The following is a 25,385-nucleotide window of genomic DNA, read 5'->3' as shown; positions in this document are numbered from 1 at the left end:
AAGTCATCACAGCCTGTGGGGTGGACCCCTGGACACCTTCCTGGCCCCCTCCCGGCCCCCTCTCGGCCCCTTCCAGACCACCACCCTCCAGGCCCCCTCTGGGTCCCTCCCAGCCCCCTCCCAGGCCCCTCCTGGCCCCTCTAGGCCACCCTCCAGGCCCCCTCTCCCAGCAGTGAGAGTCCAGGGTGGCCAGTTGACGGCTGCCTGAGGCCCCTTGAGTCCTTGAGGCACCTTGGGGAGAGGGGTGGGAACAGGCAGCTGTGACAATAAAGTGCCTTCGTGGGAACAGTTCTGCTGATAAGGCATGAGGAAGGACGTGTCTCTCATACGCATGCACACACAGGCATGCACAGGCGTGCGCGCGCGCGCACACACACACACACGCGCACACACACACTCGGCTCTTAAAGGGCCCTGGGGAAACTGGGCTGAGGGCGGCCACTTGGGGGCAAGCCCTCTGCAACTTGCACCATTGGATTTCCCTCAGAAGAGAGGAGGCCATCCTGATAATGGCTATCTTTGAATACATTGCTTGGCAGGGGAAAATTTTATATATTTTCTATTTTGCTTTTAGAAACAGGCTTTCCACCTCGGAGCAATGCAATGGAGTGATGTGTCTGTTTAAAGGTGGCTTGGTTTTACTAGGCACGAAGCTGAAATGCCAACCTGACCCATTTAACACCTGGCAAAGCTGTGCCATCCTGCCCATCTCCTACCAGCCTGGAAAGCAGCAACTCAGGGGACCTTCTAGAACTTCCCATGTCCTTCAAGGACTTCAGACAAAAGTTTAGACCTCTCTAGTGGAGGGAGCTCCATGTTTCGGGGGGAGGTGGGGATCTCCTAGGTAGACAGCCAGCGGCGGAGAGAGTTGCATCTTCGTTAGACTCGGAATCTCAGAATGTGTGACGGAGGAGCTTCCGGGAGTGGAGCGGTGGAGAGGGCGATGGAGAGGCCCCAGCGCAGTGTGGGAGCACGTGCTGGCCCTGAGGCTGGTGGGACTGGGGCTCCGGATACTAACCGCCTCCCCACTTTCTCCTTCAGTGCGAGTGGGTGTGTTAGCTGGCACCATCCCCGGCAGCAAAGGACCACATCCTGTGTGGCTTCAGCAACAGACATTTATCGTCTCCCAGCTCCAGAGGCTGGACGTCCAACATCCACGTGTTGGCAGGGCTGGTTCCGCCCGAGTCCGCGTGTGCCGCCTTCTCCCCACATCCTCCCATGGGCGTCCCGCCATGCATGTCTGTGTCCTGAGACACCAGTCTTACGGCATCAGGGCCCACCCTATTGGCCTCATTTTACCTTAATCACCTTCTGAAAGATCTTATCTCTAAATCAAGTCACGTTCCGATTACTGGGGGCCAGGACTTCAGCAGATGAATCTGGTGGGAGTCCAGTTCGGCCCGTGACAGCTGGTGTCGGTTCCTTGCTACCAAGGAGCCCTAATCGATGCAGATCACCAAAGGGCAGGTGTCATGATCATCTTCTACATCTGAGACTGGTCAATTTGTCGATAATGGTAGGAAAACAAATGCAATATGCGAAACTGAAAATGTTTGGTCAAGTACAGAGAGTGGGAAACTTGTGGCCCGTGGGATGTGGGTGGCACTCCTGAGATGTCTTAAATGTAGACAGCTGGTAACCTGTAGGATGTGTTATGCAATAAAAAGGAAGGAACGAGCAGAAATGTACTATACATAGGCAGGGATGGAAAGGCCAAGCGATCAGAAACAGACCGTGCATGTCCAGGCTGAAAACTCTGATATCTCTAAATCAGGGACCCATCGGTGACCCCTGTCACGGCCCGAATCAGCCCATGTGTCAGCCCCAGAAACACAGACTAATGTCACGGCTGTCCTGTGGGTCACCGTGGGCTACAGCTGGGCCGGTGATGCTTGCCCTGAGTCTCTCTAATAAAGCTCAGGCATGGTGGCCCCTGGTGCTATCCATGTCCTAGCCCCTTGTTCAAGCACCAGTGCTGGTCCTGGGTACCCTGCGTTGGTGGGAAGGCTGAGGGCAGGACAGAACATTACCCAGGGTCCAGGTATGTGGTCCTTCCACCCACCTGCACCCCTGGCAAAGCATTAACCTGCCACTTCTCCTGCCTCTTGATTTTCACACATGGTGTACATTGATTTACCATACTCTGTGGCTTTGATCCACGAGCCTTTCTGCTCTGTGGCTGGTCGTGTACTTGGAGGCTTCCATTGCCTCTGGATAATTTCCACACAATAACAGGATTCTGTTCAGAAAATGTTGATCTAAGGATTAGACCAGGAACCGGTTCTTGAAGCCAAATTGTGGTTTAAGATCTTATTTGTGGGGTCACTGGGAAGGATATTATTAGTTGAAGAAAACTCCCTTGCCTTTGTGAGTGTGGGGAGGGGAGGTCGGTGGAAATGTTCAATGCCTGCGACCCTGATAGGAAACATCAGCTAATAAGAGAGAGACACACTTGGCAAATCCAGCACGGAACTTACCGGAAGGTATCAAAGGCTCCTAGGGCACAGTCACATTTTTTTAAAGATTTTATTTATTCATTTGGGACACAGAGATAGAGAGAGAGAGAGCGTGAGCAGGGGGAGAGCAGAGGGAGAGGGAGAAGCAGGCTCCCCGCCGAGCAAGGAGCCCGATGCGGGGCTCCATCCCAGGACCCCGGGATCATGACCTGAGCCGAAGGCAGACGCTTAACGACTGAGCCACCCAGGCGCCCCTCAAACATTTTTAAGTTTTAAGATTGGCCAGATCGTGGCTTGTCTCAGCATGGTGCCAAATAAAACAAAACAAAGCACCCACTCAGACACCAAAGAGACACCTTAAAGTAATTTAAATCTCGATGAAAATCTCTCAGAGAAGTTCAGGGAGGGATTTCATGGCACAACACCCTGAAAAACGTGCTAAAATTTATGTCTGTCCAATTATATCCCTCAAATATAACTTATCAAGACATTTCCAATGTCATTCTCTCCCAGATTCAGTATCAAAATTCCCATCAGCATCAGTTGATTTGCTTATTGCTTCTCCCAGCTTTGGCCACGTTCTTTATTATGTAGATACATTTAGTCCTGGGCTTTAAAAGATTCTGTCATTTACCCACCTTATTGACCAGCACAACCAAACTGCAGAAACCAAACCAGAAACTTACAATGCTGGGAAAACTGGTGGGGGACCTCTGCTCTTCTGGATTTGGAGTGACTACGCATGGAAATGTTGGAAATAAAAATACGTTTTCCCCTGATGATACTGTAACAACGAGATATTATACGACTCAGGTTTTAGAAGGCATGTGAGACTTTGAAAAGCGTTTAAAGTTTCTTTTTCCACCTCTCCTTTTACAGATGAGGACACTAGGGGCTTGCCTGGTTTATTTGCATATATCCATATTTAGATACTGTTTCATGAATTCCAGAAGGTAACTGGGGCAAGGGGCAACACTAGGCGGCAAGTTCCTGCCTCGGTTCCCGGGGTGTTACCCACTTGTCCACGACCCCCATCATGTGCGCACAGGAGGTCAGGTTTCCAGCATACAACGTGAGTGAGGTGAGGTCTCCATCTCAACCTACACATACTTGCTGTGTTACTTGGGCAAATCCTTCTACCTCCACAGACTATGAAATGGGGGTGAAACCTTAGCTCTGATTTGGGATTGTTGTAGGGATTAAATGAGATAGAGTGTGTGAAATCCTTAGAAGATTGCCTGGCACAAAGCCAGCCTGCAATGCTTGTTAGCTGTTCTCTTTTGTACAATCAATAAAGGAATAAGGAATGTAGAAGTCCACTTCACGTGCAGCTGTTGCGAACTAGGTGAGCAAGGGCGTGTGTGGAGGGTGGAGGGTGCCTGTCCTCACTCTGGTGAAAGTGAATTCTTGGAAGAGGTGGCTCCTGAGTTAGGAGCTAAAGGACGAGCAGAGGCTGAACCGTCAGGGTGTGTCTAGAGAAGGGCAAGTTGCTTACACTGTCAGAGGCCCAGGAGCACGAGAGAGTGGTGGTGGTGTTGGGGGCAGGGGGGCCAGTTCCTACAGAGTATTGCTTTTCATTCTCAGGAACCTGTACTTGGTCTTTACCCTACAGGTTGTGGGGAGTGCGGAGCAGCAAGGGAGTGACATATATAGAGTTCCATTTTTTAAAGATAATTAAGGAAGAAAAACTTGTGTCTGGTTGGGGCCCAAACCCCAAACTTTTGTCTGTGGCTGAGACCTTAGATGGGAGACAGTTGCTGCAAACCGAGCGAGAAGCCTTGCCGACCCGACTGGGTGGCGCGCACGCACACGCGCGCCGAGACCACGTGGGTGCCGCGCTGAGGGAACCCGGCCAGGTGGGAAGTGGTGGCACCTCCCGCGGGACTCGTGCCCTCCTCAGCCAGAAGAACGGCCTTGAAAACTTCTCAGGCAACAGGTTTGCAAGTGGCCGATTCTCGGGGTTTTTGTTTGTCTAAAAAAAAAGTATTTTGAAATCTCTGTGCCTTCTTCTGCTCATTTTTGCTGTGAACCCAGAACCGCTCTGAAAAACAAAATCCATGTTTTAAAAGAGGATTTTGCCTTTATCGTTGAGGGATACTCTCACTGAGTATAAAATTCTGACCTTATAACGGCTGGTTTCTTTTCTTTCAGCACTTAAAAATCGTCATTCTGTTCCTTCCGGTGTGCACTGTTTCGGCGAGAAGTCAGGGGCATTGCCCGGAATGTGGGGAACTTCAGGGGCTGTAAGAATTCTTTCAATCATTTCTTCTCAACAATATGATCATGCTTTGCCTTGATATGGTTCTCTTTGTATTTATCTTGCTTGGAGTTTATTGAGCTTCTGAGATATATGGGTTTATGTTTTTCATCAAGTTTCCGCCCCCCCCCCCCCCAGATTGTCCATTATTTCTTCAAATACTTATTCTCTCCTCTCCCTCTGGCATATGCCAATTACAGGTCTGTTAGACCCCTTGACAGTGTCCGCCCGGGGCCCTGAAGTTCTGTTCGTTGTTTTCAGCCCCCTTTCTCTCTCTGCTTCAGTCTGCAGAATTTATACTGCGCTGGCTTCTGACAAACCAGCTGTTTCTTCCATAGTATCTAATCTAAAGCACATACAGTGGATTCTTCCCTTTCAGATACTGTATTTTCGTGTCTGGAATTTCCACTTGGTTCTTTTCTAGTTTCTCTTCTCCATTCTGATTTTTAAATGTGTTCCCTCATTATATTTTTGTGTTTCTTTAAATGTTTGAGCAGTTAAATGCAGCCTCTGGGTCTATCTCTACTCACTGGTCTTTCTAACGACTATGGGTCATGTTTTCCTGCTTCTTCACACATCTGGTGGTGTCTGGTTTTGTGTGAGACATCATGGATGCAATGTCGTGCGTCTGGGTTTTATTGTCTCCCTTAATAAATTGCTGAGTTTTGCTCTGCTGGGCAGTTAATTTGCTTGCCAGGTGAACCTGATTCTTTTAAGACTTGTTTTAATGTTCTGCTAGAATAGGCACAGAGTGCCTTTCCTCTAGAACTAGATCAAGCCTACTTTTATGGCATATTGTGGACTGAATGTTTGCGTACCCCTAAAATTCATCTGTTAAGGTCCTAATGCCCAATATGATTGTATTTGGGGGCAGGACCTTTGGGAAGTAATTAGGGTTAGGTGAGGTCATGAGGATGGACTCCTCATGGTGGGACACCAGAGAGCTTATTCTCTCTCTCTCTCCACCAGGTGAGGACACAGTGAGAAGGTGGTGTCTGCAGACCAGGAGGAGGGCCTGCCCCTGAACCAGACCATGTGCGGAGCCTGGTCTCGGACTTCCAGCCCCCAGAACTGTGAGAGATAAATGTCAGCTCTTTAAGGCACCGTGTCTGTGGTATTTTGAGTAAGACAGGACATGGCCTTCTGAGTCCCTGCTGAATGCCCCAGCCGGCAGTAAGCCTTGTCCCCATGGCGGTCAGAGCTCAGACGACTTCTGTGTTGTGGTTGCCCCGCGACGTTCTCCCCTCCCGAGGGCACGTTCTTTCCCGGCAGCTTCTGCTGCCTGCCCGTGTCTTCAGGGGCAGCTGAGTCTTTGACTAAAACCCCAGAGAGACCACCACTCATATTTCTGGCGTGCCCTCTTCTCTGGGCCCCTACCCTGAAAATCCACTGCCTCCGCGGCTTCTAATTCCAGCCTCCGTCCCCACAGCCCCGTGAGCCTGCCTGCTCGGTGCGGTCGCCTCGCTGGGCTGGGGTCCAGACGGTAGCTCCAGGCAGAGCACAGGGGGACCGAGGGACTCCTGCACTGCTTCCTTCTCTCAGCCAGCCTCTGCCTGTTGCTCAGCATCTGGACATGCTCTTGTCGCATAGTTCCAGTTACTTATGCCGGGGAAGGAGAGTCTGGTACCAGTCTCTCCATCATAGTCAGAAGCAGAGGTCCACCCGGGTGATATCCCAGGAAGTTCCCATTTGATGATTTCTGTTTTCTCTGTGAACTGATAGACAACATCACCCCCCCCCCGCCCCAAAGTTTGTGGAATGGAAGTGAGAGGGGGTGGAGAAGCATAGCTTCAAAGAAGGATTATAATGCCAGTGGGAGCCAGGATCCCTCGGAGACCCTGCATCGACGGTGGCCACAGTCGGAGGCGTGTGTGAGGTGAGCTCCGCTGTGGGGCTGGGCCTGGAGACAGCAAGCAGATGGGTGCACGCCGCGCACCAGGACAGCGGGAGGAGCACACAGAGTGGGCACCAGGCGGGGAAGGAGGGACAGTGGAAGGGACGGGGCATGACGGTGCTCACAGAGGGGAAGAGAGGGTGCGGTGGGAGTAACAGAGAAGATGTTAGACGCTTGGGACATCCTGAACAGAAAGGACATTAGCACGTCTTTCCGAGTAGAGGATGAGTTCCAAGGGTGGTTGTGGGAGACACGTAGCAGACAAGGAGTAGGGACGGATGTTTCTAGAGGTGAGGAGGAAATGAAAAGCCAAGGGGCTATGAATTTGGATGAACGATTCACCGGAATGCAGAAGCCCTCTGGGATGCTGCCAGGTCGTGGCGTGACAAGGGACACTGAACTCAGTGCTAAAATCCTTAACAAAATTGACAGGCTGAAGGTCGGGAGACGACAGGAGGGCAGGGGCATCGGAAGCGGTCCAGGACACAGCCTGCATCCCTGAGGAGCATGGTTTTGCATGCACGGGGAGACACTGGGGCACAAGGCCAGCATCCAGCCCCCCGGCCTGAGCCCCTGTGATGGGCACACGGCCACACCCAGCACAGTCTCGGAGGGTGTGTTGTGCACAGCTCCGCATTCAGGTAGGGTGCCACTGATATGGGAGATGTTGCATCTATTATCATGATGTGCCCACAGCTCCAAGTAACTCGTCTAGAAGCAAGTGAGCCATTTTCTAACTCATACAGAAGCACCATGTGGACAGTTGGTGCCCTGGGTGGGGACTGAGCACCTCTCCTGGGATGAGCACAAGGAAAGCGTGTCCGGGAAGGGAAGCGTGTCTGGAAAGGCACAGGCTTCTGCTGGTGCCAGGGGTGAGGGGGAGAGACCAGGGGCTCGGCATGGATGTGGGGGTTCTGCAGGACTCCTGGAAGGGCCAGGATGGGGGCAGTGGGTCAGGGAGAGGAAGCAGAGTGAGGAGACGATGGTCACTCGGGACCCTTATGTCTTGCTGGTGACCGAGGATGGCGGGGACATGGGATGGGGAAAGTTGATTTTCCAAGATTTCAAGCAAAGTAGTGGCCGCCCAGTGGGTCAGGGACCTGGACTGGAGGGGCTGGAGTAGGTTAGGCAGAAGCTTTCTGGACCCCAAGGACGCTGGGTTTTGGATTCTGTGCATCTCTGGGTCCCTGGCTGCTCAACCTGCGATTTACAGATGGGGCCCCTCCTGCAAGGCATCAGGAGGTGGGGGCTCACGGCCTCCTCTCTGCCCCAAATCTTCCCTTTTTGTCCCTTGGGGTGCCTCCCTGTCCCTCCCCTCTCCCCCCATCCCATCCATGGACTCTGCCCCGGAACATTGCACCCCTGCGCGTGGGCAGGCTTACGTCTTTAGGAAACACACAGGGCTCCCATGGAAGAAAAACAGAGGCGTTTCGGGGGTTGCTGAAACAAGCTTGTGATGTTTACACACCAGCCTCATGCCCACGGGGAGCAGCCCCTCCCCAAGACGGAGCCAAGGAGACACAGAAGACTAGGGGTTGGCAGAGGCATCCGCGATGGCCTTGAGGGGGGGGTCTTCTCTATGCCTCCAACGGCTTGGTTGTTTTCCCCAGTAACCCTGGGTCTAATATTAAAAAAAAAAAAAAATCATGTGATAACCACATACTTTATCAGGAGACACACCGGGCTTATCCCTTCCTGGGTGTAACCCTGGGGGTGCCCAGTGCCAGGCGTGCATGTGGCCGCTTTTCCACGTTGGCATCCTGGCGCGACCTGGCTCCTGGCCCTGGGGCGGCATGGGAGCTCCTGCCGGAAGCCTTGCCTGCAGGCACGGCCGCTCGGTCTCCTGCCCAGCGGCCTATCTGAGCTCCTTTTCCCAACAAAGGGCCCAAGGTGTTGGTGCCACAGGGGACAGAGAGAAGTTATTTGCGTTTGCTGAGCAAACACAGAGGACATTATAAAACAGCTCATGGCTGTGGGCGGTGCGCATTCTGCAGGCAGCCCTGGCGTGCAGCGTGGACATGGGATCTCGAAGCATCCAGCTCCTGGCCGTACTCCTCGTCCTGGGGGGCGAGGGGCTGTGTGCCCTGGCAGGGGCCCAGAAACCTTGTAAGTGACCACCCGTATGTTGCCCTGTGCAGCTCAGCGTCCTTGACTGGGCAACAGAGCATTCGGGCCCGCGAGCCGGGAGAAGCCCCAAATGCAATGGGCGTATGCGAGTCCCTTGCCCTCGGTGGGTCTCTGTTCTTGTTTGTCTTCCTCAAAGCCATAGGGTGGTGTGATGGGCTCCCTGGAGAGTAGAAGTAGCTAAAAAGGCATCCTGAGCTCTGTGATGTGGGCTGACTGCATTTGTGCATCCTTTCCTGCCATTCGGGAGGGACACCCAGGGGTGTGGGAGACCTCCAGGAAAGGCCTCCTTCCCGGAGAAGGTCAGGGTGACCACAGGTGCTGGGGGGCCGGCTGGGGAGAGGGGCTGGGGCAGGAGGCCCCCAGGGCATCTGGAGCCCACCTTGGTCACCTTTCATCTTGACTTTTCCTGAGGTCCACCATCTTTGCTGAAGTCTTTTCCTTTCTTTTTTTTTTTTTAAACTAATAATTTCTGCAAAACCCTGTTTGTTCCTCAAGACGATGCGTAGTTGAAATCTGGACGAGATGAGACTTTCCGGTTTCCCTGTGTGGCCGCCACACCTGGGGAGGGGTCCGAACGTGCCCCCGAGAGCAGGTGGGGTCCTGTGGGGGGACAGGTTGACCGAGGCTCTCTTCCCAGCCCCCTGCCAGTGCTCACGGATCACAGCCCGTAACAGGAAGAACTGTGGCTTCCCGGGCGTCACCCCCGAGACGTGCTTCAGCGCCGGATGCTGCTTTGACTCCACAGTCCCCAATGTCCCCTGGTGTTTCCACCCCCTTCCGAAGCAAGGTAACCGGCCGGGGAGCTGGCCCTCTTCCCGCCCCCACCCCGGCCAGCCAGAAGGGAAGAGACAGCGGCCCCTGGCGCACTAGCCCCACCTGGAGCACCAAGGGTCAGCCACGCGCCGCCCCCCCCCCCCACAGACATCTGTGAGAAGCCATCAGTTGTACGATTAGAAGGAAAAACGGCTCCCAGGCCTCTCCTAGCTGTAAAGCTGCAACTTCTGAAGGAGCTTTTAAGGGATATGAAGGCAGTTAATAGGACATTCTCCACATAACTGCTCACAGGCCTCAAATGGTAAGAGATCCAGTTCAGACTTCCAGGATGTTCTTCTGAGGATGAGGTTTATGGCAGCGCACATTCGCAAGATAGAAGGTCATTTTTCCTGCCAGCGCGTGCACAGAAGAAAGTTACATGTGCAGAGCACGCCGTGGGGGTGGAGCTCGGCACCCACGGCCCCCTGGCCACAGCCGTCACAGGCTCCCTGGGCTCCAAAGGGGACAGGCACATGGCTGGTTATTAGGCAGGGCCCTTTCTCCGGTGGAAGCATTGCTGGCTTTCAGGACTTTGGCAAAATGCTTCACCTGCTTAAAGGGTGCTTACCACCCGTTCTCATCAGAGTACAGTGATCACCCATTTTACAGATGGGAATATCAGGTCTAGAGAGGCGAACTGAGTTTCCCAAGGCCCCAGGACATCGGACCTGTGGCATCCGTGCAGGTCCATGGGTGTCCAGGCGCTGGCGCCAGCCCTTAGATGGTCCTTGGGGGGGTCGCGGTCCAGCAGCCCCTCATAACAGGCTGAACCCAGCCGCATCCCCGTGGGAGGACGGGCAGAGACGTTGCTGGTTCCTGAGCTGCCCTCACCGAGTCTCCGTGTTGCTCCTTTCCAGAGTCGGAGCAGTGTGTCATGGAAGTGTCCGCCCGTAGGGACTGCGGGTACCCGGGCATCAGCCCTCAGGTGTGTGCGTCTCGCAAGTGCTGTTTTTCCGACACTATCGTCAACGTGCCCTGGTGTTTCTTCCCAATCCCTGTGGAAGGTAACGTCCTGCGGGACGGGGGCTGGGAGCTGGGGCGGGCCCCAAGCCGACCCCAGGCCTGACCCCCATCGGGGCAGTGCCCCCGAGCCCAGGGGGGACCATCTCCGGAAAAGGTGGCTCTGAGGATGGCTCGCGCGACGGCCGTGGAGAGCAGGTTGCCTCAGCCACGCCCCTGGATCCCTGCCCAGCTGGTGGTGCCGCCCAACCGACTGTCCTGCAGCCACGGGTTGGCAGTGCCACTAAGTGCCACATGCTGTGCCGGGTGCTGGGGCTGACGTGGACCTTCTCCCATGGGCCTCGCTCTTCCCTCACCGTGAGCACGACAGACAAGTTCTGCCCGTGGCGGCCTGCTCAGGGCCACCCCGGGAGGGTCCGGTTGTCCCTCCCCCCGTTAGCCACAGTGTGTCTCTGACCCTGAGTTATCAACACCAAGGACAGGTCTGGCGCGTCCCCCAAAACGGGCAGCATGCCCTTGCCCATGCCGGACGCTTTCCTTTCCCCGTTTCAGAACATCAGGGTGAGCCAAAGAGCGCGGCAGAGACCTAAGGGTCTCTCTGGACAATTGCCAGTTAGTGGGGGAGAATGGACCCCCGAGAAGTGTCCTCCTGCCCACCCCACCCCGGAGAGGGAGCTCCTTGGGCAGGAAGTCTGGTCAAGGGCCTGTTGATAGGAGCCCCCAGGGCCTGTCAGCGTGGGCTCCCTCAGCCCCCAGACGCTGCCCCCACCCATTGGCATTTCACACTTCTAGATTGCCATTATTAAGAGGAGTCCCTTCCGAGAACCCACCAGGCTCTCTGGGTGTTTGGAAATGAAGAAGACTCACCATCGCATCTCATGTCTCCAGAGTTCCTGGCTTTCCTTGATCTGTTTTTTATCCTTTTCACTGGTTCAACATACAGTTTCTTCAAATAAAGAAAACACTTGAAGTCTGCTAAGTTTCCTTTTGGCTTCATTGACACAGAAGTGGAGCAACAGAGGGAGAGAGGGAGTGTGCGTGTATACAGGTGTGAGGGTGTGAGGGTGTGTGTGTGGGGGGGGTGGGGACAACTCATCTAGCCAGTACAAACCACCCCAGCAGCAAGAGGGAATTCACGATCCACGATCACTCCCATTCCCAATCACTTGTATAGAAACTCAAATGACTTTAGCCCCGAAAACCTCTTGCAGTAACGTCTGATTTCAGATTGCAATTACAAAATTGCCTTGCCTTTACCAAATGCATCCCAGACTACAGCTTTTGCAGGAGTGCGGGGCGCCACCATCTGTCCTCGCATGGGTGGGGCGGGGTGGGCTGGCTCCGACGCTTCCCATCCTCCACCCCCGAGCAGCTGTGGCAACGTGCCGAAGTCTGGGTCCAAAGAGGAGGTTGACAACTGCCACCAAGGCCAGGCCAGCCAGTGGGAGGGTTTTGGCACAAAACCTAGCGTGTGTCTCCGCGGAAGGGTCCTGGCATTCTTCAGTCGGGGGTGGACATGAGGGGGAGGACACGGGCCGGTCTTTCTGTGGCTTGTCCCTCCTTCCCTATGCCACCTCCAGCCTGAGCCCGCTGCATAGTACTTCTGTCCCGACACCCCTGGACGGAGAGTTTGGGGTTCTGCTCCCAGCACTGGTGCCGTGGCCATACTGCATGCTGGGTCCAGGGCAAGCTCCTGGTTTCATGCCCTCCTTGGGCATTTTCTGGTCCTTGGCCCCCATCCTCAGGCTGCGGGGGCCCTTGGCACACATCTCTGAGTGCGGGGACAGGAGTTCTCTCCTCATGCCCCCTCCCCAGTCCTGCTTCCCTGGGCGGGGGTCTCCCCGGTGCAGCGCACCCTTTGTTCTGAGCCCATCCTGATAACCGAGGGCGGCTTCTGGAAGAACTGCACTGGCCGCCGCCACGGGCCTGGGGGACTTGGCAGATCTACTCCGGGTCAGGTACTCTGACTCTTGCGGGTTACAGGTGCCACTGTGTGGCACCCCACCGTGGTTGGGATAGTGCTGCCCCCCACCTCCTCCTTGAGGTGGGCCACCCTAGGGTCCTCATTGCCCCTAGAATAACAGCTGGTGACATTCAAACCCACCCCATCAGAAAAGCCAACCTTCCTCTTTCTCCTCCTACGATGAGGTAATTCCCTGGTCCCCTCTGCGGTGTCTGCTCCAGTGGGACCCTGCTGGTGGGGGAGCGGGGAGGCTGGTGCCCAGGTGCACAGTCTGGCAGCGGTCGCCCCCAACCAGAGCAGGGGCAGGGAAAGTCCAGTGCTGCCCCTCAAGTCCACTGTCGCGGTCTCCCGGCTCCCCAGGTTCGTGCAGTCCTTGCCTGGCCGGCTTAGGTAGACAGATGCTCTGAGAAGCCTTTTGGCCAAGGGAGCAACAGGACATGTCACAGTGCACCTGTGGGCTGATATCCCTGGTGTGTGACCTTGGGGAGGGTCTCCTCTCTCTCAGATTTTCAGCCTTGCTGTTTGTAAACTACAGGTACTAATTCCATCCTTAGTCGTGTTGCAGTGGGAACTGAAACGAGTCTTCGTGAGCTGCCTGGTACACAGTGGGCTCCTTCCGGAGAGTCTGGACAGAGATGCCTCTGCTCTCTTGTCCTGACAGGACCAGGCGGGGACGTGTTGAAAAGCCCCTTCCGTGTGCAGAGCAGCATGGCTGTGTCCAGAATGTGGGTAGAGCCTAAGAACACATACCTACTCCTGACATTCATGACACAGTCACCGTATACTGGACACGCGGACAGTGGATTCTCTGTTCAAGGTAGTTATGTTCCATAGAGTCATTGACACTGAATTAGCAAACTCTTGAGCCATTGAGACTGGGAGACACACAGGGTCAGGTTCCTGAGCGCCTCCTAACCAAGTGCATCAAGGATCAATACATGACCTTGCTTGATGTGTGTTTCCGTTTAAAGACCATTTATTTCATATACATTGTGGATGCAGTAACATTGGACTCACAACAACCAGCACTGTAAGTCCTGGCTGGACGTACACGTGTGCACAGCATGTCACAGCCGCTCACCCCCAGGCCACCTGACAGCACTTCCCCACTGTGCGTGGGAACCATCTAAACAGCAAAATCAACAAAAAGCACAAGAATGCATAAAACAAGGTACAAACAGACCATGAAAAGACAGCTGCCTTCACTCTGAGAGCTGAAACAAGAAGGCAGAGCGTCACCTTATTGGCCTCCGGCTGGCAAAGTTCATGCTACAAATAACTTTTAGCGAGAGGGTGGATTTGCAAATAGGGATCCGTGGATAATGACGCTCGGATGTGTATTCATCATAGGCATTACATATTCATCCCATGTGTTTTGGAGACATGGTACATACACACATATACCCTTAGCTGTTGCTCTGGGGTCCGGGGGCCCAGCCCCTCTGTTGACACCCCTCCCTGCCCCCTTTGCCTAAAGAAAGAGAAGAAAAGACCGAAGCACAGTCTGAACCTCCGTGGGGCCCCTGGAATCAGGGCCCTGCAGAAGAGTGTATGTGTTACATCTCCAAAATAGAGATACTGCACTTATGTTCTAGATGATCTCTGTATCAAGCTCACTTCCCAGTTGTGTGACCTTGAGAGCTATACTTAGACATTCTGTGCCTAATTGTATCCATGTGCAAAGTGGGGGTTAAAATTAACAGGATCATTTTTTTAGAGGCTTGTTGTGAGGATCTGATGAGTTAATTTATGAGACGTGCCAACAACAGTGTCAGGCACATAGCAAGTGTTTAGTGAGAACGTAGCCAGGCCAGGCTCCCCCACCCGGGGAGACAGAAGTGTCCCCACTGTCTCAGGACACAGTTCTCAGACCCTCCACGATCCTACCTGCTGATGCAGGAAGGCCATTCCCTGCCGAGTCCCCTCCCCAGGGCTCCTCCATGGCTCTGGCCATGCTGTGGTCCCAGTGGGCAGTGGTCCCTGTCCTAGGTTGGCACGATGCTGCCGCCACCTCCTTGGGAAGGGCCTGGCCAGAGGTGTTCCAGTGAAATGGGAATTTGTCAGCTCATTGTCCCCCCCCCTTTTCACAACCCCCTTGCCCAAGGCTTGTCTGCATCTGTCTGAACAGCTGTGGGGGGATTTCCAGGGCATTCCTGGGAGTTTTCTGAGCTTCCCTGAACACAGATGGACTGGGGACAGAGGAATCTCCTTGGTCCACGGCACCTGAAAGAGCCTGATCCCTGCTCCAGCCCAGCCAGGCTCCCCTGGCCGCTCAGACACAGATGTGCCAATACCATGGCTCCAGGCCTGGATGACCAGCTTTCCACAGGGTCCCGAGGGTGGCCGACTCCATATGATTTCCTGTCCTCCGAAGAGAGCACGGAACTTCATAAGTGCTCAACCTTCATTTAGCACGGTCACAAATGTGGCTTTGAGGAAAGAAGGACCACCGTTCTGTTTGTCCTTGGGACAGGTGGTTAATGAACGTAAAGAGCTTCCAGCCAAGGATGCTCACACGTCAGTCCTCTAGTGCCCTCTGCTGGCCGCCCTGGGAGCAGACTTCCCCAGCCTTCACCTATTGGGCACCGTGGGTCTCCCGGGGCAGCAAAGGAGTGCTGACTATACTTAGCCTCCCAATGTCAAGAGAGTCATCTCAATAACTACTGTAAATTGCTAAACTTATCACATAAGTCAGATTGGGCCAGATTTATTGATGTGGGTTTGCAAAGCAGAGGGAAGGAGAGAGGGGAGGGAGGGGGGGAGGACAGAGATCCAGTCTCTTCTTATATTGACACTAATCCTATTGAGAAAGGAAAGAGTTAAGGTCTAGGCAGGGAGAGGAGCGGGCCCTGCCTGGGCTCTGAGACTATTCCCGGAAGGCAGAAGCTAAACCAGAGCCAACAAGAGATACGGAGGCAGACCACCTGGTCTCGGATGGCCGCCAGTATTTTTCTTTGGCGGCTACAGTGTATCATAGTAAATGACTAAACCCCAAAGAATTAAGTCATGAAGGGGGTCATCAAGAGTCCATGCTCAAACCAAGATGGCGCTAGAAACTCAAGGCCGCAAGCTTCCCGGTCAGTTCTCCATAAAAGGCTACCAGCAGAAGCCCTCCGTGGCAACCCATTCGGGACCCCCCCCCTCCCTCTAGAGAGCTTCTTCTTTCCTTTCCTTTCTGCTCTCACCTTCTCTTAATGAACTCTCACTTCACTTCACCCTTTTGTGTCCTCGAGATTCATTCTTCGACTCCGTGAGACAAGAACCCTGCAATCCTGCCACACTATCAGATCAGGGTCCTACAGTTATGACCTCATTTAAGCTTAATTATATCTGTAAAGCCCCTCCCCCGCCACCTCCTCACCCCCTGTCTCCAAATACCAACAACCTGAAGGTCATGGTTTCAACATACGGACTTGGGGGGCGGGGTACAACTCAGTCACAGCATCATTAATCAGCTCAGTGTCTTTACACTAGTAACATTGATAATGGTAACACTTATACCTTAAAGGGTTTTTTTTTTTAATTACCTGTATTGAGGTATGACTCGATATCATAAAATTTTCCTGTTTTCAGTGAATTGGTTCGTTGAGTTTTGAAAAACGTACACAGTCATGGAGACACTACTGCAAGGAAGGTGCCGAATTCTCTCCGCCCTTTCAAGGTCAATACCCTCCTCCTACCTCCAGCCCCAAGAGACCAATGATCTGCTTTCTTTCACTACAGTTTTGACTCTTCTGGAATCTCACACAAATATTCCACCAGCGTGTGCTCCTGAGCCTGCCTTCTTGCACTCAGCACCACACTCCTGAGCCGCGTCCTGGTCTCTGCGTGTAAGGGGGCTCCCCTCCATCATTTCCCGCCTCTGCCCTGCCCCCCCAGCAGGGACATCTGACACCGGTACCGCCCACCAGCTGATGGACTTCCCGGCAGGCTCCCGGTTCCTTAGTCTGAACCAAGTTTCCATGAACGATTACGTACAGGTCTATCCTGGACTTTGGGTAAATACCTTTTCTCATGGTAAAGATCCGTGGGTAAGATTGCTGGGTAGCGCGGGGAAGAGTCATGCTTAACTTTGTAAGAATCTAACAAATCCTTCTTCAGAGTAATTGTCCTGGTCTGCCTTCCCAGCAACAATGTATGAGAATTCCAGGTATGTGGTATCCTCTCCCACACTTGGTATCATTTGTTTTTCAATTGTAGCCAGGCTCGCTGCGATGCCCTATTTCATTTTCATTTTCATTTATATTTCCCTAGCAGCTAGTGACATGGGTATCTTTTCATGGGCTTATCTTTCTCTTACATCTTCTCTGCTAAAGCCTCTGCCCAAATCTTTACATCATTTTGCTCAGGGGCTTTGTCATCTTCACACTGAGCTGTGGGGGCTCTTCATCTGTTCTGCAAATAAGCTCTTTACTGGGTATGTGTTGTGTAAACACTTGCCCCCAGTCTGTGACTTGCTTTTCCGTTTCCTTAGCAGTACCTTTCAAAGAGCAAGTGTGTTTCCTTTTGCTGAAGCCCACCTTCTTTATGACTCATACTTTGTGTCCCCTGCTAAAAAAATCTGCCTAATCCAAGGCCACAAAGGTTTTTTATTACATATTCTTCTAGAAGTTTTATAGTTTTAGCGCTTGCACTTTGGGTTTATGACACTTTTCAAATTAATATTTCAGTTTGAATTGGGATATTTTCCTTTATTTTTTATTCTCTGGAACGATCTCTGTAGCCAGGGGACCATTTGCTGTTTGCAGCTTTGTTAGAATTTCCCTGTGAGCGCTTCTGGGCATGAAGATTTCACAGGTTTGTGCCTGGATAACACTTTCTGTTTCTCCTGAAGTTTATTTGAGCTTTCTGTCTCTATTGGAGCAGTTTTGGTGAACCGCACTTTTCCTAGGGACTTACCCAGCGCATCTAGATTTTCCAAATTTCACAGAGTCGCATAAAGTGGTATAGAGAAGCTTTATATAATTTTTAAAGTTTCCTCTGTTTCAACAGGTGTTTCCCCTTCGTCAAGCCTTATTTTGTATACTAGGGTTTTTCTCCTCCTTTTCCCCCTCCTTGAATTGGTTAGTTGGCGGTTTGAACTTTTAGCTGTTTTTGTTTTTGTTTTTTTTAAGAACAGACATTTCGATTTTTGCTTAATCGTACGCTTTTCCCCTCAGCTCCTTCATCAATTGCTTTATTTGGGCTCACGCTGGGAATTCAATCCACTTATTCTTTTTTTTTTTAAGATTCTATTTATTTATTTGACAGATTAGAGGCACAGTGAGAGAGGGAACACAGCAGGGGGAGCGGGAGAGGGAGAAGCAGGCTTCCCGCCGAGCAGGGAGCCCGATGCAGGGCTCGATCCCAGGATCCTGGGACCATGACCTGAGCCGAAGGCAGACGCTTAACGACTGAGCCACCCAGGTGCCCTTAATCCACTTATTCTTGATCTGTGTTTAAAGCTATACATTTTACTGTCATCAATATTTTAAACATTCTTCATAAATTCAGAAATATGGTGTTTTTATTATCATGATTTAAAAAAAATTCTGTAATTCTGGTTTGTAGTTTATCTTTTAGCCGTAAATGTTTACTTTATATTTAAAGTATGTAAATATCCATGTGCAAAAACCTTTTAAAAATATTGTCCTGATTTCCTAGTTTTGTTGCCTTTGACCACAGACTGATTGTAAGGCTTCTGTTCTGTGGAACGTCATGCTTTCTTGGTGAGCACGTGGATGATGAAGTTTTGCCGTTCTTTCCCATGGGTACTTAATAGGTCCCGTTGTCAGGACCTAAAGCCTGATGTGCGTGTGTCCCTAAGATCTACCTTACTGATTACTTTGCTGGAGTCTCTATTTCCTTACTTAGATTTCTGTTCACATGACTTGTCTTATGCCTAGCATGGTGTCCCCAACGTTCATCAGTTGTGTTTTTATCCATTTCTGCCTGCATGACCCATTCTTTCTGGTTTGTAAAGCAGAATACATTTGCCTAGCCTTTTATGGGTACAAACATTTATAACTGTCACATCCTCATTGCGACTTGTGGCTTATAAAGTGTCCTTCTTAGTCATGTGTGAGTGCTTTGGCCTGAGTTCTCTTTTGTGGGATCATCGAGATGGCATCCCCTACTCACTCAGTGTCCTGCTAGATAAATCCCTTCTGATCATTAGTGTTTTAAAGTTCTATATTTTTAGCAATCTACTGATAAATTCCAATTATAATTTTTAATCATGATGACTATTGGTTAAAAGCAGAAAGCAAATGGAATCCTGATCAAGAAATACAGGAAGCGAATGAAGAGAATCATAATACAAATAATTACAGTGAAAATCCATCCTTGGATCTTCAGCAGGTAAGTTATCTATTGGATTGACTTAAAAATCTTGTTGAGAGCATGCACGTTTCTCCAGAAAGTAAAAACAATGTTAAAAAAAAAAAGACCAGAATATAAACTATTGTGTTCTTAATGAAACACTTATCAGAAATAAAATATTTGTATATCAATTCACTTTACCCTATACACTACAAAGTTACTACCCATTATTTTTTGTAATTCCTACGAAAGAGCTTGAGGCTTTGTTTTCTGTGAGAAGTGTCAACAGTCGGGAGGGTTGGGCAGCATTGCTTAATGTCTGCTTTTATCCTGCCTACCACTCTTGATCCTCATAATAACATATGAGTTCTTTATTAGCTCTAGAACCTGAACTTTTCTGCTTTGTGGCTACAGTGTTCTGCAAAATGTAACTTGGTGCACTGAGTGTATTGAATTATGATCCAAATGATCCTTATCACGGCAAATGAAACCACGTGGGGTTCCTGTCTGCCTGCTCTCAGTTAGTTTTATGGGTCCATGTAAATGTGATGATGAGCAAATGCTCAGCCTCCGATTTCCATCACTCAGTAGCCACTGGGCGGGCGCTTGCCTGGAATGAAGCAGTTTGCCCGATAACTAACTTCTCGCCTCAGGGTGGAGCTCTGTGTTCCAGGATTCCTCACCCGCGAGCCTCAGGCCAGGGTCGACCTGTTTTATTCCCTTCACTGATCCATCCTGCGGCCGGCCACAGACACCCGAAAGCAGGGACTTCCGTCCTCCTGTAGATGGGTGCTGAGCAGCAAGCAGCTTCCAGCTCAAGGGAGCGAGCCAGAAAGTCAGCTGAAGCCAGGGATCTGCTCCAAGACCAGTCAGCCGCTCTGGGCATCAAACTCAGGAGTCTGGTTAGCAAGTTGGACCAAGTCCCGTGGAACTGAGTCACGAGGGACCAAGGATGGCTATCATTTGCACCCCCAGATCATCGCAATCAGTCTTCCACCACATATGCTCCAAGTCTGGGGATGTCTCACTCTGCCCTGATGCCCTGGAGAGAGGCGCCTTCTTGCTGCATTTTCTTCATGTTTAGGCAACACATCCCCCATTGACTCGATGACGTCCCTTCCGCCTGGCAGAGCCCAGTGCAGTCTCCCTTCCTTTCAACACCGCCTCCATTAGAAGAGTGAGGCGCTGATGTTGATACCCCATGCCCGCATATCTTTCCTCCCACAGCCTGCATGTTGTGTTTGTGACCTCACTTTTGAAATTAACATATTCACCTGCCGGATCCTTCTCCGTGTGCCGAGCCACTGGAGGGCAGTCGCTACAGCTCTAGGGAGGCAGCCCGGATCCCACAATGTGGTCTTTGACTTTGACTTTAGGATGCCCTCTCCAATGACTGCAGTTCTCTTATCAGTGTTGACCACATCATCTTCTTCCTTTATAACCACCGACAGTACCTGGGCTGAAGCCTATGCACACAAAGAATGTTTGATAAATATTGACCGATTGTTCTTTGTTCAATAACTTATCCACCTATAGGAGCTCAGCAAATATTAACACTTTGGTAAAACCCCTCAAGTCGTTCAAAACAAGATATCGCAGAGCGCTATGTATGTATGAATAATCTGCTAATGAACCACAGTATTAACTTCTTGCCATTTGATATGCAAAACAGGGCTATTACGAGTCTCGAGACCTGGTGGGTACCTTTATAACTAAGAACTACAGGGAGGCATTGGTCACTGAGGCTGGCTCTTGCCTGTCATGTTGCCATTCTTTGTGAACTCACACTTTGCTTTCAGTTCCCCGATGGATTATATACTCAATACGGTGCATACATGACAGCAGGGCAAAAGCATTCTTTGAAACGTTGATGTGATGGCGAGTAACGACAGAGTGAGTGTGAGAGATATACTGGTTTCGAAGCCAACAAAAGTCCATGTGGCACCTTTAACACAAACCAGCCAGAATCCCTGTGAGGAGCAGCCCTGCAGAGGGGGCTGGCTGTGAGGAATTTCTCCCCCCTCCCCACCCCGAGGAATCTCCCTCCCCTGCATAGACAGGTGCAAGGAAGCATGTGGAGAATCTGGCCCAGGTCATCTGGCACATTCTCTTTGATGGTTCAATATGTTTTTTGCTTTTGGCAAACAATGCATTTCTTAAGGATGGGATCTGCTTTCAATTTCTTTTGAATTCCCTAAAAACTAATGCAGCTGAGCTAAAACTTGGGATGTGGTGGAAAGAATCAGGTATGATATAAGGTTGCCTTTTATGAGATGTGAGATACTTTCAATTCTGATCATTCTTATGCTAACTTTTAGTGAAAAATCTAATGGGCCATTTTTCCTCCTCTGATGGATTAGTGCTCATTTCTAGAAAGTCAGAATCACAATCTGTAGTTTATTCTCTCTGACGGACTTTGAAGTCAAGGCTGAGATGGTACACAGCAGGGGACACACCAGCAGCATATTTGGGTTCAGAGATTAATAGTATGAACCCACGATCGCTTCCTCGGTGCTCCCCTGCTGGGATACCAAGTCACGCTCAAGCACGCTCTTCCTCCCCGACCCGGGACATAGTCAGGTCTTCATATCGAGCAGATTCGGCAAACCTACTAATACGGAGAGAAAGTTGAGATTGCGCTGCAGAGGCCCAGGAACCTAGGAATCAAAATCAGAAAACTTGGAATGACTGGAGCCGTCATTTGCTATTAAGATGGATGCTGGACGGGATTCCAGAGTGGTCCCTCCCTCATCCCGGACCAGATAAACCCCTTTGATATTGACCAGGCATCCCGGACGGAACACTAAAATGGCTCCTCCAGACCAGGCCCCCAGTGTTCAGATCCCGAGCCTCAGAGCTGGCTTCTCCCAGGCTTGGTCACTCTCAGCGCTTTCTCCCCTTGCTTCCCAAACCGCTTTATGGTATCTGGATTGTTTAAATAACAATTTTCAGCAGCCAGATTTCAAATCCTCTTTCTTAGAGAAACAGTATGTAAGGTAGGGTGCTCCTCTCTATATACACACCACCCAGATTTATTCATGTTGGACTTTTGTTCTATTTGCCTTGATACCTCTCATTTTATAAAAAGAAATAAAACAAGGAAAGTACCACCTTTACCTGTTCTTTCCCCTCCCTTCCTGGAGTTAACCACCATTTTGAAGTCAGTGTATCTTATTCCTATGCATACCCCTAAACAGTATGTGGTGCTTTTTGTTGTTGTTTTTTAAATAATCAGAAATGGCATTATAATATACAAGCTTTTGATCTTATATTTTACACTTTAGAAATTTATTCTTATTGATAAAAATAGGTCTGATGCATTCATTTTCAGGTGGGGTGCATTCCCCTATTGATTAGCAATTATGTATATTATCCCCAGTGTCTTCCTATCAAAACAATATGCACTTGTTTCATTTACTAGGTATTGTCAAAATGCTTGCCCAAGTAGATGCACTAATTACATTCAGCAACTTTGAGGAAGAGTTCCTTTTTCTCCATACCCTTGTCAGTATTTTGTGACATGGGTACAATCCATGTGAGCGAAATGGTGTGTAAATGTTAGTTTCTTTTGTCATTCCCAACTGTGAGGGACATTGGGTCTCTTTCCATCCTTTACAGTAAATTACCTCTGCGTGTATTTTAAAAACTGTTGTTTGTCTTTTTCTTCTTGGTTTGTAGAAATTCTTTATGTATCCTCGATAGTGATCCTTTGTCGATTGCATGGGTTTTAAATATCTTTTCCTAGTTTGTGGCTTGGCTTTTTTATTCACCTGTCACGTCTTGCTGAATAGGTAGCCTGAATATTAATTGAATCAAGCCTATCAACTGTACCTTCACGACATCTGTGATTTTAGAAAATCTCAAGAAATCTTTAAAACCACAAAATTATAGGACACAAAGTTAATATAGAAATGGATTGTGTTTTTACATATCAGCAGCAAACAATTGGAAGTAATCACCCGAGCATAAAGGCAATCTTACTTCTGCTTTCTAATCTTTATGCCTTTTTTTTCTTCTTGCCTTATTACATCTATGAGAACCACCCTTACAATGTTAAATAGAAATGAGAGTAAGAATCCTTGCCTTGGTCCCAGAGTCTTACAGGGAGAAGGCTCATATTTTACCGTGAAGAATGGTGCTGAGGTGTGTTTTGGTAGATGCCCTTTATCAGATGATGAATGGTCCTCTCTATTCTTAGTTGTCTGAGAGTCTTCACCATGTGTGAGTTTGACTTTTGTTAGATGCTTTTAACACGTTTGTTGAAATGATCACAGTTTTTGTTTTCATTTTTTCTATTAATGTGGTGAATTGCACTGATTGATTATCTGATGTTAAACCTACCTTGTTATCGTTAGATAAACCCTTGTCACCCATGATGTGTTACTGTTTATGGTATGTTGCTGGATTCAGCTTGCGAATATTTTGTTAAGTTTCTCTGAATCTATGTTTGTGATGGTCTTTCATAATTCATAAAATATTAGCCAGGTTTTGGTAGTAGATTTATGCTGGCCCCACAAAATGATCTGGGAAACAGTCCTTCCTCATCTTCTTTCTTAGTTTGTGTGAGATAGGAGCTCTTTGACAGAATGACACGGTGAAACCATCTGAACCTGAAATTTACTTTGCGGGAAAGATTTTGATAGTAACTGCAAAATTTTCCATAGAAATCGGGCTATTTAGATTTCCTATTTATTCTTGTGTCCATTTGGTAAATTGTGTTTCTCAGGGACTTTGTCCATTTTATCTGAGTCATCAGATTTGTTGCTATAAATATTAATTAATGTTATTCTGCATATTACCTGCTTTTCCTTTTAATGCCTGTAGGACTATAGAGATAGCCCATCTTTCATTTCTGATATTGGCAATATGGGTTCTCTTTCATTGTTTTCTTGATGGGTCTAGTTAGAAACATATCGATTGCTTTTTTTATCTTTTCAAAGATCCAGCATTGTTAATTTTTTTCTTGCTTTTTTTTTTTTTTCTATTTCATTTCTGTTAGACCTTGTGATGCTATCCCCCAGGTCCTGGAAGCTTTGTCTATTTTTCACCTTTCCCCGCTCTGTTCTTTCCCACGTGAGGTGGAAACGTCTGTGAGCAAGAAGAGAGCCCTCACCGGAAGGCAACCGCGCTGGTGCCACGATCCTCGACGTCCAGCCTCCAGATCTGTGAGAAATAAAGGCTGTTATAAGCCACCCAGACCATGATCTTCTGTTAGAGCAGCCTGAGCATGCTGAGGGCCAGACACACACGCTCGTATCCACACACGAGTGTCCCATCAGTACATACATCAAGTATGTCAGGGCACGACGGAGCATGACGCACTCACGTTTGATCCCATGGCTTGTGTGGTTCCAGAGCTTTGAAGAGTACCTGTGCTTGTGTTCCATCAAAGTCACATGGACTCGGAAATGACCACCACCCACTGGGGGGCTGGTGGGAAGCCCACTCGGCAGGTGGACCTCGTCCCACTGGTTCAAGATGATCCCCGTTCACACTTCTCCTCCCGGTATGATCATTACTAGTGCCCTGTAGGCTCTGAAAAGTGTCCCAGTTTGGACAACTCATGACACAGTCGCCTCCCTAAGGGGCCTCCCCTGGCCTCGGGGGGGGGGGTTGGCGCCTGGCCCAGCTTCAACCAGGATATGGGAGTCTCACAACTGCCCACCAGGCTGTGTTGTCTTAGCCTCCCTTGAGACAAGGAAATGAGAACAAAGGACTGCTTGACGACTATTTGGGTGAGGTATGGGAGTGCAGGAGAGGGTTCTACAAACACTGGTGCCTGATTACATATGGCCAGCGATCTGTAGAGACCAGAGATTGGAGGTGCACAGGGAGGACAAAGCAGGCCCAGGACGGGCGTGGAAGCACAGGGTTGTGGTTGGCAGGATGGACGGGGTCCCGGGTGCAGGGGCACCAAGCACCAGGCGGAGCTCCTGGGAAGCCCAGTCAGGGTGGGAAAGGGGAAGGTCCCCGGGACACGAGCTCTCCAGGTCTCTGGCTGTGTGTTTTCCTCCCCGTTGTGAGAAGATGCAAGTGAAGGTAGATCTCAGAGCTAGCTGTGCTTCGAGTGTAGCAAAGGCTGTTGAACTAGGTGGTTCCGGCGAAAGAGCTCTTCCCTCGCACTCTGGAGGCCAGAAGTCTGAAATGAAGGTGGGGAAGTGGGGCTCCCTCCCAGGGCGCTGGGGGAGGGTCCCTCCTGCCTCCTTCACCCCTGGAGGCTGCAGGCAGTCCTTGGCGCTCCTCGGCACTTTGCTGCATCCCCCCCAGCCCGGGCCTCCATTGTCACATGTCGCCTCCCCGAGAGTCTGTGTTTCTGTCCTTATAGGGACACCAGTCATATTGGATTAAGGGCCACCCCATTCCAGTCCGACCTCATCTTCATTTAAATAATTACACTTGCCACAACCCAGTTCCAAATAAACCATTCTCGGGGGTTCCAGGAAGGATATGAGTTTGGGAAGGGCACTATCCATTCCAGCGCTCTTGGGGAGTCACTTGGCAACATGGCTGGATTCACAGGGAAATGCACAGAGGTCGGCAGGGGGCCATCTTCCGCCCTTCCTGGCCGTCCTCCCGGGCCGCGGCTCAGGGCCGCGCCAGGGGCTGGCAAGCGAC

General features: G+C 50.4%; 1 protein-coding gene and 1 long non-coding RNA gene across 4 annotated transcripts; both read left to right on the top strand.

Annotated features, from left to right (window-relative positions):
• The first annotated feature begins 8,606 nt into the window (after positions 1-8,606).
• Positions 8,607-11,464, top strand: TFF2 (trefoil factor 2). The gene is made up of 4 exons (XM_027586306.1): positions 8,607-8,713; positions 9,372-9,521; positions 10,405-10,551; positions 11,300-11,464. The coding sequence occupies exons 1-4, from the start codon at positions 8,626-8,628 to the stop codon at positions 11,311-11,313; spliced, it is 399 nt and encodes a 132-aa protein (XP_027442107.1). The 5' UTR covers positions 8,607-8,625; the 3' UTR covers positions 11,314-11,464.
• Positions 11,465-16,443: 4,979 nt separating this feature from the next.
• On the top strand, positions 16,444-23,418 carry LOC113916194. Of its 3 annotated transcripts, none has more exons than XR_003517869.2 (3): positions 16,444-16,620; positions 18,712-18,809; positions 19,424-23,418. It is a non-coding gene; the product is annotated as an uncharacterized LOC113916194 (long non-coding RNA). The 3 variants fall into 3 exon arrangements; XR_003517871.2 differs by having other exon boundaries at positions 18,709-18,809; XR_003517870.2 differs by lacking the exon at positions 16,444-16,620 and adding an exon at positions 17,821-17,876.
• The last annotated feature ends 1,967 nt before the right edge of the window (positions 23,419-25,385 follow it).

The sequence above is a fragment of the Zalophus californianus genome, chromosome 1 (genome assembly GCF_009762305.2).
Source record: "Zalophus californianus isolate mZalCal1 chromosome 1, mZalCal1.pri.v2, whole genome shotgun sequence".
Taxonomy (NCBI): domain Eukaryota; kingdom Metazoa; phylum Chordata; class Mammalia; order Carnivora; family Otariidae; genus Zalophus; species Zalophus californianus.
The sequence above is the reverse complement of the archived record's forward strand: the minus strand, read 5'-3'. Positions and strand labels throughout refer to the sequence as shown.

What these genes read in the sequence shown, in the direction of transcription:
- TFF2 (XM_027586306.1), top strand. Translation starts at nt 8,626, where the DNA reads ATGGGATCTCGAAGCATCCAGCTCCTGGCCGTACTCCTCGTCCTGGGG. An exon ending in GGCAGGGGCCCAGAAACCTT is followed by an intron (nt 8,714 to 9,371) that starts GTAAGTGACCAC and finishes CTCTCTTCCCAG; the next exon opens with CCCCCTGCCAGTGCTCACGG. An exon ending in CCACCCCCTTCCGAAGCAAG is followed by an intron (nt 9,522 to 10,404) that starts GTAACCGGCCGG and finishes GCTCCTTTCCAG; the next exon opens with AGTCGGAGCAGTGTGTCATG.